Here is a 22,413-nt window from a genome sequence, read left to right on the forward strand (position 1 = left end):
AGCAAACTTCCTGACAGGAAGTGGAAAATCTGAAATCGATGCTCTGTTCTAGGGCCTGCCTATAAATGTGCTTGATATATATTAGTATACATGCACTTCATATGCCTTCCACTAGATGTCAACAGGCAGTGAGAGAAGAAATGGTGTGTATAACATGATCTGAGGTGGAATAAAAGCTCTTGGCATGACGTGACACCCATTTCCTGTTTCCTGGAACGCGCGAGAAGGGACCTGGTATTGCCTTCTGTAAAGCTGACGTTATAGATGACTAATATCTCCGGCTTTGATTTTATTTGATAAATTTGACAATATCATCGTAAAGTATGTTTTTTCAATATAGTTTTATTAGATTATTGAAATTTATTCGGGACGTTAGGCGTGTTGCGTTGTGTGCCTAAGGAGAGCTTCGCGCCACTTTGCTAGCTTTCCGTGCTAATTGACTGGAGAAGAGGACATTCTAAAACCAAACAATGATTGTTCTGGACAAAGGACCCCTTGTACAACATTCTGATGGAAGATCATCAAAAGTAGGACCCATTTTATGATGCTATTTCATATATCTGTCGAACATGTGAACTAGTAGTTTGCGCCCAGATTTTGGGCACTCTCTCGCTATAACTAAGCTGGATGTCGTAATTAAGTTATTTTTAGAATTCTAACACGGCGATTGCATTAAGAACTAGTGTATCTATCATTTCCTATACAACATGTATTTTCTAGTAACGTTTATGAATAGTTATTTGGTCAGAATAGTTGAGTGTCATAAAAATATCCGCACATTCTGGGAAAAAGATGCTACGTTAGCACAATGTATAACCACTGATTTCAGCTCTAAATATGCACATTTTCAAACAAAACATAAGTGTATGTATAACCTGATGTTATAGGACTGTCATCTGATGAAGGTTTATGAAGGTTAGTGAAAATTAATATCTTTTGCTGGTTTATTCGCTATCGCTAACGTGCCTATTGCTATCGCTAACGTGCCTTGATGAATGAATGCAGTAGTGTGGTAGGCTATTGTAGTAAGCTAATATAATGCTATATTGTGTTTTCGCTGTAAAACACTTAAAAAATCGGAAATATTGGCTGGATTCACAAGATGTTTGTCTTTAAGTTGCTGTACACCATCGATTTTTCAGAAATGTTTCATGACGAGTATTTAGGTATTTCACGTTAGTCTCTATAATTACTCTGGCTGCTTCGGTGCTATTTTTGATGGTAGCTGTGATGGTAGCTGCAATGTAAAACTGATTTATACCTCAAATATGCACCTTTTTTGAACAGAACATAGATTTATTGTGTAACATGTAATAGGACTGTCATCTGATGAAGTTGTTTCTTGGTTAGTTTGGTTGGATCTTGGTTAGTTATGTTGGTTTTGTGCATGCTACCTGTGCTGTGAAAAATGTCTGTCCTTTTTTGTATTTGGTGGTGAGCTAACATAAATATACGTGGTGTTTTCGCTGTAAAACATTTTAAAAATTGGACATGTTGGCTGGATTCACAAGATGTGTATCTTTCATTTGCTGTATTGGACTTGTTAATGTGTGAAAGTTAAATATTTCTCAAAAATATTTTTGGAATTTCGCGCTTTTTTTGGAATTTCAACCTTCTCCCCGGTCTCAACTGGGGAGAGGACTGAGGCTGGGGAGAGAGTTGAGGCTGGGGAGAGAGTTGAGGCTGGGGAGAGAGTTGAGGCTGGGGAGAGGGTTGAGACTGGGGAGAGGGTTGAGACCGGGGAGAGGGTTGAGGGTTGAGACTGGGGAGAGGGTTGAGACTGGGGAGAGGGTTGAGACCGGGGAGAGGGTTGAGACCGGGGAGAGGGTTGAGACTGGGGAGAGGATTGAGACTGGGGAGAGAGTTGAGGGTTGAGACTGGGGAGAGGGTTGAGACTGGGGAGAGGATTGAAGCTGGGGAGAGGGTTGAGACTGGGGAGAGGGTTGAGACCGGGGAGAGGGTTGAGACTGGGGAGAGGGTTGAGACTGGGGGGAGGGTTGAGATCGGGGAGAGGGTTGAGACTGGAGAGAGGGTTGAGACTGGGGAGAGGGTTGAGACTGGGGAGAGGGTTGAGACTGGGGAGAGGGTTGAGACTGGGGGGAGGGTTGAGACTGGGGAGAGGGTTGAGACTGGGGAGAGGGTTGAGGCTGGGGAGAGGGTTGAGACTGGGGGGAGGGTTGAGACTGGGGGGAGGGTTGAGACTGGGGAGAGGGTTGAGACTGGGGAGAGGGTTGAGGCTGGGGAGAGGGTTGAGGCTGGGGAGAGGGTTGAGACTGGGGGGAGGGTTGAGACTGGGGGGAGGGTTGAGACTGGGGAGAGGGTTGAGGCTGGGGAGAGGGTTGAGACTGGGGAGAGGGTTGAGACTGGGGGGAGGGTTGAGACTGGGGGGAGGGTTGAGACTGGGGAGAGGGTTGAGACTGGGGAGAGGGTTGAGACTGGGGAGAGGGTTGAGGCTGGGGAGAGGGTTGAGGCTGGGGAGAGGGTTGAGACTGGGGGAGGGTTGAGACTGGGGGGAGGGTTGAGACTGGGGAGAGGGTTGAGGCTGGGGAGAGGGTTGAGACTGGGGAGAGGGTTGAGACTGGGGAGAGGGTTGAGACTCGGGGGGAGAGAGAGGGTTGAGACTGGGGGGGAGAGAGAGGGTTGAGACTGGGGGGGGAGAGAGAGGGTTGAGACTGGGGGGGAGAGAGAGGGTTGAGACGGGGGGAGAGAGAGGGTTGAGACTGGGTGGGGAGAGAGGGTTGAGACGGGAGGGGGGAGGGGGGAGAGAGAGGGTTGAGACTGGGGGGAGAGAGAGGGTTGAGATTAGAGAAGAAGGGAATGAGACAGTGATAGGAGAGTCAGAGAGGGAATGAGAGAAAGAAACAGGAAGAAAAAACAATGGACTCCCAACCTCTACCAGTCTGGCATGCCAGTAAACCCAACCTCTACCAGTCTGGCATGCCAGTAAACCCAACCTCTACCAGTCTGGCATGCCAGTAAACCCAACCTCTACCTGTCTGGCATGCCAGTAAACCCAACCTCTACCAGTCTGGCATGCCAGTAAACCCAACCTCTACCAGTCTGGCATGCCAGTAAAGTCATATCGCATAAAATACCTAATCACGACAGCTGTGATGGAAACAGGAAGTTTCGGGACAATTTGATAAATGTCTACAGATAATTTGTTTAATCGACATGGTGGGATATTTGTGTGTTGGTAAAATGTATTATGCGAGAAATGGCGGTGGAAACGTCTTTACGCGCAAATATTGATAAAATAACCACCATATCGTAGTAAACTTGGAGTCATGCGATGATACTGTGTGGTCCTGCCACTACGACTCTGGAAACCAGAGGCTACAGATGATACTGTGTGGTGTGTGGTCCTGCTACTACGACTCTGGAAACCAGAGGCTACAGATGAAATAAATGATGATGAACTTCACAGGGTGGTGATCTCGATGCTCCTTTCCAATGAATATCGCTGGTCTTATTCTGGTGACAATATTCTCGCTGCTTGACTAGCCTAGTCATGTAGACTAGCCTACCGTCACTGTATCTGTGAGCTGTTGAATAGAGTGCACGTGCCAAAGACCAGTGTGAGCACATTTACTATGTAACACAACAGTTTTTATAATAGAACTATCAGCAGAGTTGAAAATGCGAAGGAAACACATTGAACTGTAGATTTGTATTCGGTACAAGAAAACTTAAGTGAAAAAAAGTATATATTTGTTTTCACGCCCTGATTTTTTTTCCATTAAACACGTCCATTTGGTGGAAACACATCACTGGTGGGAAAATAAGCATGTTTTCTTCATGTGGATTTCAGAATATTTACAGGAAAATCTGTCGCCAATTGGATGAAAACCTAAGGGAGAAAAACTCTTTAGAGAAACACCAACCCTGTTCCTGGAGAGATACCCTCCTGTAGGTTTTCACTCCAACCCTGTTCCTGGAGAGCTACCCTCCTGTAGGTTTTCACTCCAACCTTGTTCCTGGAGAGCTACCCTCCTGTAGGTTTTCACTCCAACCCTGTTCCTGAAGAGCTACCCTCCTGTAGGTTTTCACTCCAACCTTGTTCCTGGACAGATACCCTCCTGTAGGTTTTCACTCCAACCCTGTTCCTGGAGAGATACTCTCCTGTAGGTTTTCACTCCAACCCTGTTCCTGGAGATACCCTCCTGTAGGTTTGAACTCCAACCCTGTTCCTGGAGAGATACTCTCCTGTAGGTTTATACTCCAACCCTGTTCCTGGAGAGATACTCTCCTTTAGGTTTTAACTCCAACCCTGTTCCTGGAGAGATACTCTCCTTTAGGTTTATACTCCAACCCTGTTCCTGGAGAGATACCCTCCTGTAGGTTTTAACTCCAACCCTGTTCCTGGAGAGATACTCTCCTGTAGGTTCTCACTCCAACCCTGTTCCTGGAGCGATAACCTCCTGTAGGTTTATACTCCAACCCTGTTCCTGGAGAGATACTCTCCTGTAGGTTTTCACTCCAACCCTGTTCCTGGAGAGAAACCCTCCTGTAGGTTTTCACTCCAACCCTGTTCCTGGACAGATACCCTCCTGTAGGTTTTCACTCCAACCCTGTTCCTGGAGAGATACCCTCCTGTAGGTTTTCACTCCAACCCTGTTCCTGGAGAGATACCCTCCTGTAGGTTTTCACTGCAACCCTGTTTCGGAGAGATACCCTCCTGTAGGTTTTCACTCCACCCCTGTTCCTGGAGAACTACCCTCCTGTAGGTTTTAACTCCAACCCTGTTCCTGGAGAGATACCCTCCTGTAGGTTTATACTCCAACCCTGTTCCTGGAGAGATACTCTCCTGTAGCTTTTCACTCCAACCCTGTTCCTGGAGAGCATCCCTCCTGTAGGTTTTCACTCCAACCCTGTTTCTGGACAGATACCCTCCTGTAGGTTTTCACTCCAACCCTGTTCCTGGAGAGATACCCTCCTGTAGGTTTTCACTCCAACCCTGTTCCTGGAGAGCTACCCTCCTGTAGGTTTTCACTCCAACCCTGTTCCTGGAGAGATACTCCCCTGTAGGTTTTCACTCCAACCCTGTTCCTGGAGAGATACTCTCCTGTAGGTTTTCACTCCAACCCTGTTCCTGGAGAGGTACCCTCCTGTAGGTTTTCACTCCAACCCTGTTCCTGGAGAGGTACCCTCTTGTAGGTTTTCACTCCAACCCTGTTCCTGGAGAGATACCCTCCTGAGGTTTTAACTCCAACCCTGTTCCTGGAGAGATACCCTCCTGTAGGTTTTCACTCCAACCCTGTTCCTGGAGAGATACCCTCTTGTAGGTTTATACCCCAACCCTGTTCCTGGAGAGATACCCTCCTGTAGGTTTATACTCCAACCCTGTTCCTGGAGAACTACCCTCCTGTAGGTTTTAACTCCAACCCTGTTCCTGGAGAGAGACCCTCCTGTAGGATTTCACTCCAACCCTGTTCCTGGAGAGATACCCTCCTGTAGGTTTTCACTCCAACCCTGTTCCTGGAGAGAGACCCTCCTGTGGGTTTATACTCCAACCCTGTTCCTGGAGAGATACCCTCCTGTAGGTTTTCACTCCAACCCTGTTCCTGGAGAGAGACCCTCCTGTGGGTTTATACTCCAACCCTGTTCCTGGAGAGATACTCTCCTGTAGGTTTTAACTCCAACCCTGTTCCTGGAGAACTACCCTCCTGTAGATTTATACTCCAACCCTGTTCCTGGAGAGATACTCTCCTGTAGGTTTTAACTCCAACCCTGTTCCTGGAGAGATACTCTCCTGTAGGTTTATACTCCAACCCTGTTCGCGGAGAGATACTCTCCTGTAGGTTTTAACTCCAACCCTGTTCCTGGAGAGATACTCTCCTGTAGGTTTATACTCAAACCCTGTTCCCGGAGAGATACTCTCCTGTAGGTTTATACTCCAACCCTGTTCCCGGAGAGATACTCTCCTGTAGGTTTATACTCCAACCCTGTTCCTCTAGGGGTGTGGCTGATCTTGGGCATTGTTCAGGGCCATGATGGTTGGTGATATCTGCGCTGCAGCGAGTTGGGAGTTTTTGTTGTTGTTGTTATTGTTGTTGTTGCTTGGATGTAACTGCACCCAGTGTGGCTCACAGTGTTCTTCTGGCTGGCTCCATGAGTGGGTGTCAGGTAGCTGGTAGTTTCCCTGTGGGTTTGAGCCTTAGGCTACCTTGGTTCGTCGATGAGGCAGTGAGCGAATGCAAATGTTTTGGACTTGCGGTTCCTTGTGTGAGTTCTGGCATTCCAGACTCGGGCCTCTGTGGGAGCCTTTTTGGAACCAGTAGGGTCTTTGGACATGGGCAGCCATGGTCGATGTTAGGCAGGTGTTTTGTCCGGGTTACCACGGTTTCCCTGTGGGTTAGAGCCGTTGGCTGCCTTGATGGGCAGCAACCAATAGAGTTCTCATTTATCAGGGTTACCACAGTTCCCTCTGGGTTTGAACCTCGGTCTGCCGTGATTCATTGACTCTGGTTGATGCTATGCAGTGCACATGTGCACTTTACCAAGTCACGACAGGTGTTCTGTTGTTTTGGACTTGACGGTTAAGTTTAGGCTTTAATTCTAACTAGTAAAGGTTAAGGGTTAAGGTTTGGAATAAGCTTCAAACAGAAACACAAAAAATGAGTGCCTAGCATTGGGTTTGAACCCACGGTCCTCGGCACTGAAGAATGTAGTTTAAGCCGTTCCTCTATCCCCATCCACAACAACCTATCAAGCCTACTAGATGATAATATGTGCTCACGTTCCCCCTAGTGGACGATATTGAAGGCATCTCCTGACGTCCTGAACAAACGTTGAATACTGACGTCGATCTGGTGTGATCTTGCTGGCTAGCTACTATGTCATTGTAAATAAGAATTTGTTCTTATCTGACCTGCCTGGTTAAATAAAGGGACCACTAAGCTACACTGGCTAGCATTACCATACTGCTGCTAGCAATATGCTGGGTGATACACTTACCACAGTATGAAAGAGTCTGATTATTAGCAGGCATTATGCCTATAGGTGTACAATAGACCTACAGCTAACCCACACTGTGAAGCTACAGCATCTTTCTCCTATGCTGAGGTAATCTTTGATGCTGGATGAAAGAAGAAAGAAATCACCACCATTCTATGAGGCAGAGACAAAAGTATTTGAGAGATTAAATTCAATACAAAAAAGGCACAGGATATAAAGTATTTGAAACAAGTAAAAAGGAATCTATGGAAAACAAGGCGAGGAAAGACGATAGCGAGAGATCAGGACCACAAGAAATAGGATAAAAGGATATGAAGAGAGGGAGGAAAAGAGAGGGAGGAGAAGAGAGGGAGGTGAAGAGAGGGAGGTGAAGAGAGGGAGGAGAAGAGAGGGAGGGGAAGAGAGAGAGGTGAAGAGAGGGAGGAGAAGAGAGGGAGGGGAAGAGAGAGAGGTGAAGAGAGGGAGGAGAAGAGAGGGAGGAGAAGAGAGGGAGGTGAAGAGAGGGAGGTGAAGAGAGAGAGGTGAAGAGAGGGAGGTGAAGAGAGGGAGGTGAAGAGAGAGAGGTGAAGAGAGAGAGAGGTGAAGAGAGAGAGAGGTGAAGAGAGAGAGTGAAGAGAGGGAGGAAAAGAGAGGGAGGAGAAGAGAGAGAGAGGTTAAGAGAGGGAGGAGAAGAGAGAGAGGTGAAGAGAGGGAGGAGAAGAGAGGGAGGAGGGGAGGGAGGATAAGAGAGAGGGAGGAGAAGAGAGGGAGAAGAAGAGAGAGAGAGGTGAAGAGAGGGAGGAGAAGAAAGGAAGGAGAAGAGAGGGAGGAGAAGAGAGAGAGGACAAGAGGGAGGTGAAAAGAGAGGGAGGAGGGGAGGGAGGATAAGAGAGAGAGAGAGGTGAAGAGAGGGATGAGAAGAGAGGGAGGAGGAGAGAGAGAGAGAGGAGAAGAGAGGGAGGAGAAGAGTAGAGAGGAGAAGAGAGGGAGGAGAAGAGTAGAGAGGAGAAGAGAGGGAGGACAAGAGAGGGAGGACAAGAGAGGGAGGACAAGAGGGAGGTGAAAAGAGAGGGAGGAGAAGAGAGGGAGGAGGAGAGAGGGAGGACAAGAGAGGGAGGACAAGAGTGGGAGGACAAGAGTGAGGTGAAAAGAGAGGGAGGAGAAGAGAGGGAGGAGAAGAGAGGGAGGACAAGAGAGGGATGAGAAGAGAGGGAGGACAAGAGGGAGGACAAGATAGGGAGGAGAAGAGAGGGAGGACAAGATAGGGAGGTGAAAAGAGAGGGAAGAGAGCAGATGACGGAAAAGAGAGAAAAGAATGAAGGGATGTGAGAGAGATAGAGAGAAAGAAAAGGAGAGAATTTGACAAAGTCTCTGACTTGGCAGGAATGGTGAGATATTACGAGCAGAGAAAAGAGGGAACAAGTAAGAGACAGAAGCGGATCAAGTTTTACCCCCAAAAAAGAGAAGCTAAAGAGAAAGCTGGAAAGAGGAGAGCGAGGCCATAGGAAGTAAGGAGGAGATGGAGCAGTATTTCTAACCAGGCAGGTGAAAGAAAACGTGAGCAAAGGATAGAGAGGAAGAGCGATCATCAGTGGTGGAAAAAGTACCCCATTTTCATACTTGAGTAAAAATAAAGATACCTTAATAGATAATGACTCAAGTAAAAGTGAAAGTCACCCAGTAAAATACTACTTGAGTAAAAGTCTAAAAGTATTTGGTTTTAAATATACTTTAGTATCAAAAGTAAAAGTATAAATCATTTCACATTTCTTATATTAAGCAAAACAGACGGCATAATGTTCTTAGTTTGTTTAATTTACGGAGGGGGCACACTCCAACAATCAGACATCATTTAAAAACTAAACATGTGTTGAGTGAGTCCACCAGATCAGAGGCAGTAGAGATGTCCAGGGATGTTCTCTTGATAAGTGTGTGAATTACACCAGTTTCCTGTCCTGCTAAGCATTCAAAATGTGATGAGTACTTTTGGGTGTCAAGGAAAATGTATGGAGTAAAAAGTACATAATTTTCTTCAGTAATGTAGTGAAGAAAAAATAAAAGTTGTAAAAAATATAAATAGTAAAGTAAAGTACAGATACCATAAAAAAACTACTTAACTTCTTATTGCTAAACATTGAAAAGGCAGAGCGCGAAATTCAAAAATATTTTTGGCAAATATGTAACTTTCATACATTCACAAGTGCAATACACCAAATTAAAGCTTAACTTCTTGTTAATCTACCCATCATGTCCGATTTCAAAAAGGCTTTACAGCGAAAGCACAACATATGATTATGTTAGGTCAGAGCCTAGTCACAAAAACACATACATCCATTTTCCAGCTAAAGAGAGGAGTCACAAAAAGCAGAAATAGAGATACAATTAATCACTAACCTTTGATGATCTTCATCAGATGGCACTCATAGGACTTCATGTTACACAATACATTTATGTTTTGTTCAATAAAGTTCATATTTATATCCAAAAATCTCAGTTTACATTGGTACGTATGGTCAGTAATGTTGTGCCTCGAAAACATCTGGCGAATTTTCAGAGAGCCACATCAATTTACAGAAATACTCATCATAAACTTTGATAAAAGATACAACTGTTATGCACAGAATTAAAGATATACTTCTCCTTAATGCAACTGCTGTGTCAGATTTAAAGAAAACTTTACGGAAAAAGCACACCATGCAATAATCTGAGTACGGCACTCAGACACAAAAACAAGCCATACAGGTACCCGCCATGTTGTGGAGTCAACAGAAGTCAGAAAAAGCATTATAAATATTCACTAACCTTTGATGATCTTCATCAGATGGCACTCATAGGACTTCATGTTACACAATACATTTATGTTTTGTTCAATAAAGTTCATATTTATATCCAAAAATCTCAGTTTACATTGGTACGTATGGTCAGTAATGTTGTGCCTCGAAAACATCTGGCGAATTTTCAGAGAGCCACATCAATTTACAGAAATACTCATCATAAACTTTGATAAAAGATACAACTGTTATGCACAGAATTAAAGATATACTTCTCCTTAATGCAACTGCTGTGTCAGATTTAAAGAAAACTTTACGGAAAAAGCACACCATGCAATAATCTGAGTACGGCACTCAGACACAAAAACAAGCTATACAGGTACCCGCCATGTTGTGGAGTCAACAGAAGTCAGAAAAAGCATTATAAATATTCACTTACCTTTGATGATCTTCATCAGAATCCACTCCCAGGAATCCCAGTTCCACAATAAATGTTTGTTTTGTTCGATAAAGTCCATCATTTATGTCCAAATACCTCCTTTTTGTTAGCGTGTTTAGTTCACAATCCAAACTCACGAGGCGCGGGCAAGTCCAGGCGAAAGTTCAGACGAAAAGTCCAAAAAGTGATATAACAGTTCGTAGAAACATGTCAAACGATGTATATAATCAATCTTTAGGATGTTTTTAACATAAATATTCAATAATGTTTCAACCGGAGAATTCTTTTGTCTTTTGAAATGCAATGGAACGCAGGTCGCTCTCACGGCCATGCGCATGACCAGCTCATGGCACTCTGCCAGACCTCTGACTCAAACAGCTCCCATTCCCCCCTCCTTCACAGTAGAATCCCCAAACAAGGTTCTAAAGACTGTTGACATCTAGTGGAAGCCTTAGGAAGTGCAATATGACCCCATAGACACTGTATATTAGAAAGGCAATGAGTTGAAAAACTACAAACCTCAGATTTACCACTTCCGGGTTGGATTTTTCTCAGGTTTTCGCCTGCCATTTGAGTTATGTTATACTCACAGACATCATTCAAACAGTTTTAGAAACTTCAGAGTGTTTTCTATCCAAATCTACTAATAATAGGCATATATTCGCTTCTGGGCCTGAGTAGCAGGACGTTTACTCTGGGCACGCTTTTCATCCGAACGTGAAAATGGTGCCCCTTATCCCAAACAGGTTTTAAGTAGTACATTCAATTATTTTTACCTAAGTACTTTACACCAGAGGCGATCATCCGAGGTCGAGTACGAACAACAACCTCATACATAAGAATAATGTATTGTGATGAACCTTGCTGGTTGAGCAACAGGATGCTCCTATTAGCTCCACTGCCCTAAAATGGCCGCCAACAACTAAAATGCAACAACATGAAACGGACCTTGCTGATTGAGCTGCAGAGTGCTCTTGCTCCACTGCGACAGCCCCACGATGGCCACCATCTTGGCTCCAAGGCTTGAGCGTCTCTTCTTGTTCCCGGCCAGCGTTCCCACCTCTCCCGGCCGACCGCCACTCCCGGGACTCTTCTCCAGGCTGTACATGGCTCCCGAGATACTGGAGGACCGGACAACGTTCCCCACCACTGCCGCCCTCATCCCGGAGAGACCGGTCATGCCACCGTGGACGGGACTGGGCACCTCGACAGAGCTGCTAAGCATCATGACTACTGAGCAGGAGGACAGTCGATGGGCTGGAGGGGGTAGAGAGAGGGGAGAGGGGTTAGATCGAATATGGAGTGAATAAGAAGAGGGGTTAGATTGAGTTGGGAGAGAAGAAGAAGAGGGGTTAGATTGAGTTGGGAGAGAAGAAGAAGAGGGGTTAGATTGAGTTGGGAGAGAAGAAGAAGAGGGGTTAGATTGAGTTGGGAGAGAAGAAGAAGAGAGGTTAGATTGAGTTGGGAGAGAAGAAGAAGAGGGGTTAGATTGAGTTGGGAGAGAAGAAGAAGAGGGGTTAGATTGAGTTGGGAGAGAAGAAGAAGAGAGGTTAGAATGAGTTGGGAGAGAAGAAGAGGGGTTAGATTGAGTTGGGAGAGAAGAAGAAGAGAGGTTAGATTGAGTTGGGAGAGAAGAAGAAGAGGGGTTAGATTGAGTTGGGAGAGAAGAAGAAGAGGGGTTAGATTGAGTTGGGAGAGAAGAAGAAGAGAGGTTAGATTGAGTTGGGAGAGAAGAAGAAGAGGGGTTAGATTGAGTTGGGAGAGAAGAAGAAGAGAGGTTAGATTGAGTTGGGAGTGAAGAAGAAGAGGGGTTAGATTGAGTTGGGAGAGAAGAAGAAGAGGGGTTAGATTGAGTTGGTAGAGAAGAAGAAGAGGGGTTAGATTGAGTTGGGAGAGAAGAAGAATCAGAACTTTATTAATCCATTCGAGATTGACATTTGTCTTCTGCAGAACTCAACCCTGACGATATCCAAACATATACACGTAAACACACATTAGGTTGGAGACCCATATGGAAAACTCATGTATTATAATATATATACACATATATACAGTACCAGTCAAAGGTTTGGACACACGTACTCATTCAAGGGTTTTTCTTTATTTTTACTATTTTCTACATTGCAGAATAATATATGTACTGCATCAGATGGCCTGGCCTCCACAATCACCCGACCTCAACCCAATTGAGATGGTTTGGGATGAGTTGGACCGCAGAGTGAAGGAAAAGCAGCCAACAAGTGCTCAGCATATGTGGGAACTCCTTCAAGACAGTTGGAAAAGGATTCCAGGTGAAGCTGGTTGAGAGAATGCCAAGAGTGTGTAAAGCTGTCATCAATGCAAAGGGTGGCTGCTTTGAAGAATCTCAAATATAAAATATATTTTGATTTGTTTAACACTTTTTTGGTTACTGAATGATTCCGTATGTGTTATTTCATAGTTTTGATGTCTTCTCTATTATTCTACAATGTAGAAAATAGTAATAATATAGAACAACCCTAGAATTAGTAGGTGTGTCCAAACTAATGACTGGTACTGTGTATGAATAGCACAATAACACTAAAAAAACAATTCAATACATTTTAGAATAAGGCTGTAAAGTAACAAAATGTGGAAAAAGTCCAGGGGTCTGAATACTTTCCAAAGGCATGTATGTGAGTAATACATGTATTTATATATATTTATGTATGTGTTTGAACTATTTGCTCGCGAGTGGCGCAGCGGTCTAAGGCACTGCATCTCAGTGCAAGAGGTGACACTACAGTCCCTGGTTCGAATCCAGGCTGTATCACATCTGGCCGTGATTGGGAGTCCCATAGGGCGGCGCACAATTGGCCCAGTGTCGTCCGGGTTTGGCCAGGGTAGGCCGTCATTGTAAATAAGAATTTGTTCTTAACTGACTTGCCTAGTTAAATAAAATATATACTGTATATCAATATATCAGGCTTTGGTATGGGGAGGCTGGAGCAGAGGGGAGAGGTTACGTGTTGGAGCTCAGCAAAATTTCAACACGTGATATTTCAACAGGTGATATTTCAGGAGGTGATATTTCAGCAGGTGATATTTCAGCAGGTGATATTTCAGCAGGTGATATTTCAACAGGTGATATTTCAGGTGGTGATATTTCAACAGGTGATATTTCAGCAGGTGATATTTCAGCAGGTGATATTTCAGCAGGTGATATTTCAGCAGGTGATATTTCAGCAGGTGATATTTCAACAGGTGATATTTCAACAGGGGATATTTCAGCAGTTGATATTTCAGCAGTTGATATTTCAGCAGGTGATATTTCAGCAGGTGATATTTCAGCAGGTGATATTTCAGCAGGTGATATTTCAGCAGGTGATATTTCAGGTGGTGATATTTCAGGTGGTGATATTTCAGGTGGTGATATTTCAGCAGGTGATATTTCAGCAGGTGATATTTCAGCAGGTGATATTTCAGCAGTTAATATTTCAGCAGGTGATATTTCAGCAGGTGATATTTCAGCAGGTGATATTTCAGCAGGTGATATTTCAGCAGGTGATATTTCAGCACGTGATATTTCAGCAGGTGATATTTCAGCAGGTGATATTTCAGCAGGTGATATTTCAACCAGTGATATTTCAGCAGGTGATATTTCAACAGGTGATATTTCAGCAGGTGATTTTTTCAACAGGTGATATTTCAACAGGTGATATTTCAGCAGGTGATATTTCAGCAGGTGATATTTCAGCAGGTGATATTTCAGCAGTTGTGTAACTGGAAAGGATGGGGGGGTAATATTTGAAGGATGAGGTTGTTTTACAAAGTCAACAAGACTACATGTATTTATTATGTCTGCTGTCATCAGAAATCCTTTCGCTGCATCATCAATAATGTCCCAAACAAACACGGACACATAGAGTGTATATGTATGCAAACTGTTCATATGAGTTAGTATAGGATCTGAGAGAACACACACGCACGCACGCACGCACGCACACGCGCACACACACACACACACACACACACACACACACACACACACACACACACACACACACACACACACACACACACACACACACACACACACACACACACACACACACACACACACACACACACACCATCAGACAGGAGGTTTTTGAAATGTCAGGTCTGGCCTGCTGCTGTGTGGGGAACCTGTTGGCTGGTATTTGTCTTCAGTGTTATTTTGAAGACTTTTTCTCAGTTTGACCTTAAGAACTGACAGATGATAACCTATAGAGCCAACCGGCACAGTAGGGGGAAGTCCTAGCCTAGGACAAACACACAGGCGCGCACACACAAGCACGGACACACACACACACACACACGCACACACACACGCACACGCACACACACGCACACGCACGCACACGCACACACACACAGATCAAAACTGTATAGGGTGTCGGCTGCATTCTCGCAGTAACTTCTGGAGATTTTTTCATATTGTGGGGGTCGCCTGCAAAGTTATTTCCGTGGATTACAAAAAGCTAAATTAAGATGACAAGGGGCTGAATGAAATGTAAAAAGGCTTTGAAAATACAAAAGCTTGCAGTACGCTCAGAGAGGAAAAGCTTGTTTTTCTGAGAAATCTTAAAAAAATAACAGGAATTTCACATTAATATGAACATTTAGGGGATTCAATTAGATGTTTTTTCTACACATTTTCAAAGTGAAAGAAAGTTATTGAACACACTTTGCTGAAGGACATTTGACTGCCATTACTGTAAACCCTTACTGTAAACCCTTACTATAAAACCCTTACTGTAAACCCTTACTGTAAACCCGTACTGTAAACCCTTACTGTAAAACCATTACTGTAAACCCTTACTGTAAAACCCTTACTGTAAACCCTTACTGTAAAACCCTTACTGTAAACCCTTACTATAAAACCATTACTGTAAACCCTTACTGTAAAACCCTTACTGTAAAACCCTTACTGTAAACCCTTACTGTAAAACCATTACTGTAAACCCTTACTGTAAACCCTTACCTCAAAACCATTACTGTAAACCCTTACTGTAAACCCTTACTGTAAACCCTTACTGTAAACCATTACTGTAAAACCATTACTGTAAACCCATTACTGTAAAACCCTTACTGTAAAACCATTACTGTAAAACCCTTACTGTAAACCCTTACTGTAAAACCCTTACTGTAAACCTTTACTCTAAAACCCTTACTGTAAACCCTTACTGTAAAACCCTTACTGTAAAACCATTACAGTAAACCCTTACTGTAAACCCTTACCTTAAAACCATAACTGTAAAACCATTTTCAATAAGATTCTACCAACTTTGCACAACTTATAGGGCAACATACACTGGGAGTGTACAAAACATTAAAGACACCTGCCGTGTGAATGAAATCCTGAGCAGCTAAATCCAGGTGAAAGGTCTTGGCTGCAACTCAATCTTAAAAAGGTGTTCCTGAAGATTGGTATACTCAGTGTATATCTTACCTCTATATTGTTTCATTTCCTCTGGATTCTAAAAGAGAGCTGACGAGCTCAACGGTGAGCCTTTGTCAGTAAACATTTTCCTCATGGCCTCCATTGTTGGGTGGTATACAGCTGTTCATATCTTCATGCGGTCCTTTTCTCACCGCAAGATTTACAGTATTACCGGTTTAGAACACAAGTGGGCACCAAAAAACACAATTAAAAAAACAAACATTGGGTGTCTATTACCAGAAGTAATAGCGAATTGGCATGGAGGCTGCTAGCTAAATATAATAACGAGCGCAAACAAAAATAAACTAATTACAAAGACAAACAGTCCAGCTCATGAAGAAATATCTTGCTGCATTTCGTAAACACAGATCTAAAAGGCTTTTTATTGTCATTTCTGCTCGGCATCAGACACATTTGATGCTTCATTTGCACTTCTAAACTCGGATGAGAATTGACGAACGTCCGGACACCCCTCCGACTGATGTATAGCTACTTTTCCCCTGTACTTTTCTTGGTCTAGCCAGCCTATATTTCACCAGTAAAATGCAATATTAACTTTGAGGTCCGTGGGGCGACGCACAATTGGCATAGCGTCGTCCGGGTTAGGGAGGGTTTGGCCGGTAGGGATTTCCTTGTCTCAGTATGTAAAAAATGTAATAAAATGTATGCACTCTACTGTAAGTCGCTCTGGATAAGAGCGTCTGCTAAATGACCAAAATGTAAAATGTAAAAAATGTTAAACAAAACAGTAGGAAATGTACTGTAGCTGGCTAAATTCTTTCTATGAAAAGACTAAACATTAGAAATAGGATGGCCATGCATTGTTTTTTTCAAAACACCTTGCTTTTTCATTGTCAGCTCATTTAATAGTGTGGCTGCCAGCCAAATAGCGCTGCGCCTCTGTCGTCATCTGATGAAAATGAAGCTGTTTCCTGCTGAACGTGTTGCTCTAATGTATTTTCAGTGAAGGAAAACTAAAAGTTGCACGTCCCTGATCGCTCCATGGAAGCAACAACAACAAAAAAAACACTGTTGACTTTCAATATAAAATGTGACCCCTTGTCAACACACAGCTGGACTAGGCTGCTCCTGTTTGTCTCCCGCTGTGCTGTTAACAAACCAACACGTGACTGGCTGAACTGTGCTGAGGAACAAAGTCATGTCATGTAAGATAAGGTGAAATGAAGAACGGGTAAAAACACCAATACCTTTTGAACGGAGTATAATAGAGACATGAGGTTTGGACCGTTGGTTTTCTTAGAGGAGAGTATCTACACAATTAACATTGGTGAAAATATGCATTTTGGATTGGACACCCTAAAATGTAGAAACATACACACACACACATAGTTGAGAGTACACAAACACACTATATGCCCTTCTAACTCTGCTGTCTAATGTTATAAATCACCCTGAATCATCCTCTTTCCACCTCTCCTCTCCTCTCCTCTCCTCTCCTCTCCTCTCATCTCCTCTCCTCTCCCATCCTCTCCTCTCCTCTCATCTCCTCTCCTCTCCCATCCTCTCCTCTCCTCTCCTCTCCTCTCCTCTCCCATCCTCTCATCTCCTCTCCTCTCCTCTCCCATCCTCTCCTCTCCTCTCCTCTCTCCTCCTCCCCTTTCCCATCCTCTATTTTTCCTCTCCTCTCCTCTCCTCTCCTCTCCTCTCCTCTCCTCTCCTCTATTCTCCTCTCCATCCTCTCTCCTCCCCTTTCCATCCTCTATTTTTCCTCTCCTCTCTCCTCCTCTCCCACTCCTCAGTTTTTTAGTTTGTTCTGTCTATTCACACATTCTGACTGCTGTATTCAGCAAAGCTAAGCACTAAATTTCACCCTGCTCAACGTGTCAGGGTTATACTCACGTGTTACACATGCAATCGCACAAGAACACGCATGCACACACAATAGCTGCAGTAGCAAAAATGTTGTTGAGACAGAATATAGAGAATATGGGGGTACACCAGTGTTGTTGAGTCAGAATATAGAGAATATGGGGGCACACCAGTGTTGTTGAGACAGAATATAGAGGTACACCAGTGTTGTTGAGACAGAATATAGAGAATATGGGGGTACACCAGTGTTGTTGAGACAGAATATAGAGAATATGGGGGTACACCAGTGTTGTTGAGACAGAATATAGAGGTACACCAGTGTTGTTGAGACAGAATATAGAGAGTATGGGGGTACACCAGTGTTGTTGAGACAGAATATAGAGAATATGGGGGTACACCAGTGTTGTTAGTCAGAATATAGAATTACCCAATCCTAACATTAACCATTAGACGGATATACATATATCTTACACTAGTGTACAGGTTAGGGGAAACTACCCACCTAGGTTGAAGATATCTTCAGACACACTTGCTTTCTCTCCCTCTCTCTCTATTTGAAGATCTTCAACCTAGATAGCTACTCCCCTATGAAGATATCTCCAACCTAGATATCTACTCCCCTATGAAGAGATCTTCAACCTAGATATATACTCCCCTACGAAGATATCTTCAACCTAGATAGCTACTCCCCTATGAAGATATCTTCAACCTAGATATCTACTCCCCTATGAAGAGATCTTCAACCTAGATATCTACTCCCCTACGAAGATATCTTCAACCTAGATATCTACTCCCCTATTTGAAGATCTTCAACCTAGATATCTACTCCCCTACGGAGATATCTTCAACCTAGATATCTACTCCCCTACGAAGATATCTTCAACCTAGATATATACTCCCCTATAAAGATATCTTCAACCTAGATATCTACTCCCCTACGAAGATATCTTCAACCTAGATATCTAATCCCCTATGAAGATATCTTCAACCTAGATATATACTCCCCTATTTGAAGATCTTCAACCTAGATATCTACTCCCCTACGAAGATATCTTCAACCTAGATATCTACTCCCCTACGAAGATATCTTCAACCTAGATATCTACTCCCCTATGAAGATATCTTCAACCTAGATATCTACTCCCCTATGAAGATATCTTCAATCTAGCGACCTACTCCCTAGAGAGGAGGGGCCTCAGCTCTATCCATCTCCATTTGGATGTGAGACATGTCCATGTCTATTTTCAACTGTGTGTGTGTGTGTGTGTGTGTGTGCGTGCGCGTGTTAGTGTGTGTGAGAGCGAGCGAGTTGTCTCTGAACATCTCATCTATGAACTTCTCATCCTGTCAACAGCTTCCTCATATGACAAGTTGGCCCTCTTCCCCCCTTACCTCCCTCTATCCCTCCCCTTACCTCCCTCTATCCCTCCCCTTACCTCCCGTTATCCCTCCCCTTACCTCCCTCTATCCCTCCCCTTACCTCCCTCTATCCCTCCCCTTACCTCCCTCTATCCCTCCCCTTACCTCCCTCTATCCCTCCCCTTACCTCCCGTTATCCCTCCCCTTACCTCCCGCTCTCCCTCCCCTTACCTCCCTCTATGCCTCCCGCTATCCCTCCCCCTTACTTCCCTATATACCTCCCGCTCTCCCTCCCCTTACCTCCCTCTATGCCTCCCGCTATCCCTCTCCCTTTACCACCCTCTATACCTCCCGTTATCCCTCACCTTACCTCCCATTATCCCTCCCCTTACCTCCCGCTCTCCCTCCCCTTACCTCCCTCTATGCCTCCCGCTATCTCTCCCCCTTACCTCCCTCTATACCTCCCGCTCACCCTCCCCCTTACCTCCCTCTATACCTCCCCCTTGACTCCCTCTCTACCTCCCGCTATCCCTCCCTCTCTACCTCCCTCTAACCCTACCGTTCATTCAATGTTCCTTGCTCTGGAGTCTCTCTCATCCACTGTTGCACTGCCTTGATCCTTTCAGGGTTTAGGCCCACCGTTTTGTAAAGCAAATGCATTTATGAAATGTGCAACGCAATTACAATTTGATTGATTACGAGTCCATGCATCCATGCCGTGTGTATACAGTCAGGTGTTCTTACTTTGTGTGTGTGTGTGTGTGTGTGTGTGTGTGTGTGTGTGTGTGTGTGTGTGTGTGTGTGTGTGTGTGTGTGTGTGTGTGTGTGTATATGTAATCACATACAGGTAGTGCAGATTGGTAAGCAGGAGCTAGGACACACTTCCTGTTGCTGTTGCCATGGCGGCACCTTCTGTCGCCATGTTTGTGTTTGGCCTCATGGCTCTCTCTCTCTCTGTCTCTCTGTCTGTCTCTGTCTGTCTCTCTCTCTCTCTCTCTCTCTCTCTCTCTCTCTCTCTCTCTCTCTCTCTCTCTCTGTCTCTCTCTCTCTCTCTCTCTGTCTCTATCTCTCTCTCTCTCTCTCTCTCTCTCTCTCTCTCTCTCTCTCTTTCTCTCTCTCTCTCTCTCCCTGTGGATGGTGTAGCTCTCTGATCATTGATAAGCTCTCTGGACCACAGAGCAGAAGGCTACGTTTACAGCTACAGACAGACAGCTACAGACAGACAGCTACAGACAGGCAGTTTTAATGCCAGGACATAGGGAAAGAGAATGACAAATAAAACACACACTGTAAGTGCCAGCAGGAACGTATAAAGTGAGAGAGCCAAATGGATCTGAGCCCTATAAAACTAGATACATGTATCTGAGGCAAAAAGACAGACTGACAGAGAGAGGAGGAGAGAGAGAGAACGAGAGCGACAGAGCGAGAGAAAATAATATTTACTTGAATCAGCTATAGAACCCATTGCCCTTTATGGTTGTGAGGTCGGGGGTCCGCTCACCAACCAAGAATTCACAAAATGGGACAAACACCAAATTGAGACTCTGAATGCCGAATTCTGCTAAAATATCCTCAAAATAAAGCATGCAAAGCAGAATTGGACCGATACCCGCTAATGATCAAAATCCAGAAAATAAACGTTAAATTCTACAACCACCTAAAAGGAAGCAATTCTCAAACCTTCCATAACAAAGCCATCACCTACAGAGTGATGAACCTGGAGAAGAGTCCCCTAAGCAAGCTGGTCCTGGGGCTCTGTTCACAAACACAAACACATCCCACAGAGCCCCAGGACAGCAACACAATTAGACCCAACCAAATCATGAGCAAACAAAAAGATAATTACTTAACACATTGAAAAATAATTTACAAAAAAAAACAGAGCAAATGCTATTTGGCCCTAAACAGAGAGTTTAGAATTTAGAGAGTTTAGAGTTTAGAGTTTAGTAGCAGAATACCTGACCACTGTGACTGAACCAAAATGAAGGATAGTTTTGACTATGTACAGACTCAGTGAGCATAGCCCTGCTATTGAGAAAGGCCACCGTAGGCAGTACTGGCTCTCAAGAGAAGACAGGCTATGTGCTCACTGCCCACAAAATGAAAAAAAAAACATTACATTATTATTATTATTATTACAGAAAAGGGCAACCAGTGAAGAACAAACACCATTGTAAATATAACCCATATTTATGCTTATTTATTTTAACTTGTGTGCTTTAACCATTTGTACATTGTTACAACACTGTATATATATAATATAACATTTGTAATGTCTTTATTGTTTTGAAACTTCTGTATGTGTAATGTTTACTGTTAATTTGTATTGTTTATTTCACTTTTGTATATTATCTACCTCACTTGCTTTGGCAATGTTAACGCATGTTTCCCATGCCAATAAAGCCCCTTGAATTGAATTGAATTGAAATTGAGAGAGAGAGAGAGAGAGAGAGAGAGAGAGAGAGAGAGAGAGAGAGAGAGAGAGAGAGAGAGAGAGAGAGGAAAAGAGAGAGAGAGAGAGAGAGAGAGAGAGAGAGAGAGAGAGAGAGAGAGAGAGAGGAAAAGAGAGAGAGAGAGAGAGAGAGAGAGAGAGAGGAAAAGAGAGAGAGAGAGAGGAAAAGAGAGAGAGAGAGAATTCAGACTCACAGACTGCATCCCAAATGACACCCTTTACCCTGCACTACATGGTAGAAGGGGAACATGGTAGAAGTTGCTCTTGGCCACAGGTCTAGGTTCAGTTTAGCCTCCCCTAATCCTAACCTTAACCAATAGAGGGACTAGGATCAGTTTAGCCTCCCCTAATACTAACCTTAACCATTAGAGGGACTAGGATCAGTTTAGAGTCCCCTAATCCTAACCTTAACCAATAGAGGGACTAGCACAAAATTGACCACAGATCAATGCCTTTGACTTCATCCTAGTCCCACTGTTACAGCTGGCACACTGATTCAGCATTTACTTATTTCACATTCTCTACTCCGAGACGAGACAAATGAATAGGAAACATGGTTTTATTTCTTCTGTTCATTTCATATATATCATTATTACAGACATCAGATATCATTACACACGCATGTACAGACACACATTCACAAAAAAACACACACACACTAAGTCCCATGAAATGACAGTTACTCAGATTTGGTGGTTTGCCTCTCCCATTAGATCAAGCAAATGTTTTAATCCAATCAGATCATTAATGAGGTGTGTCACGGAGTCACTCTCTATAACTCGCCTGGTGACAGCAGCCATAAATGCCATTGGTCACGGTGCGTGTTCCAGCAAATTGCGTAGGTTGTGTTCAATAGGCATAAAACTGATGGACTGGAGACGAGACTAGAGAAGAGAAAAGGAGACTAGAGAAGAGGAAAGGAGACTAGAGAAGAGGAGAGAAGACCAAAGAAGGGAAGACTAGAGAAGAGAGACGACAAAAAAATAGGATAGAGAACTAGAGAAAAAAAGACTAGAGAAGAGAAGACTAAAGAAGATGAGACAAGACTAAAGAAGACTAAAGAAGAAGAGGGGACAAGACTAAAGAGGAAGAGGAGAGAAGACTGTAGTATAGGTGAGAAGACTAGTTAAGAGGAGAGAAGACTAGTTAATAGGAGAGAAGACTTAAGAATAGGAGAGCATAT

General features: G+C 43.9%; 1 protein-coding gene across 2 annotated transcripts in view; it reads right to left on the reverse strand.

The window, feature by feature from the left end:
• LOC129830668 (regulating synaptic membrane exocytosis protein 3-like) overlaps positions 1-22,413 on the reverse strand; it is a 160,063-nt gene that overhangs the window by 109,140 nt on the left and 28,510 nt on the right. For both annotated transcript variants that reach the window (XM_055893266.1, XM_055893265.1), the window contains exon 2: positions 11,095-11,403. In XM_055893266.1, the coding sequence (XP_055749241.1) occupies positions 11,095-11,374 (280 nt within the window). In that variant the 5' untranslated portion in view covers positions 11,375-11,403. The remainder of the gene's footprint in view (positions 1-11,094; positions 11,404-22,413) is intronic.

This window comes from Salvelinus fontinalis, chromosome 32 (assembly GCF_029448725.1).
Source record: "Salvelinus fontinalis isolate EN_2023a chromosome 32, ASM2944872v1, whole genome shotgun sequence".
NCBI lineage: Eukaryota > Metazoa > Chordata > Actinopteri > Salmoniformes > Salmonidae > Salvelinus > Salvelinus fontinalis.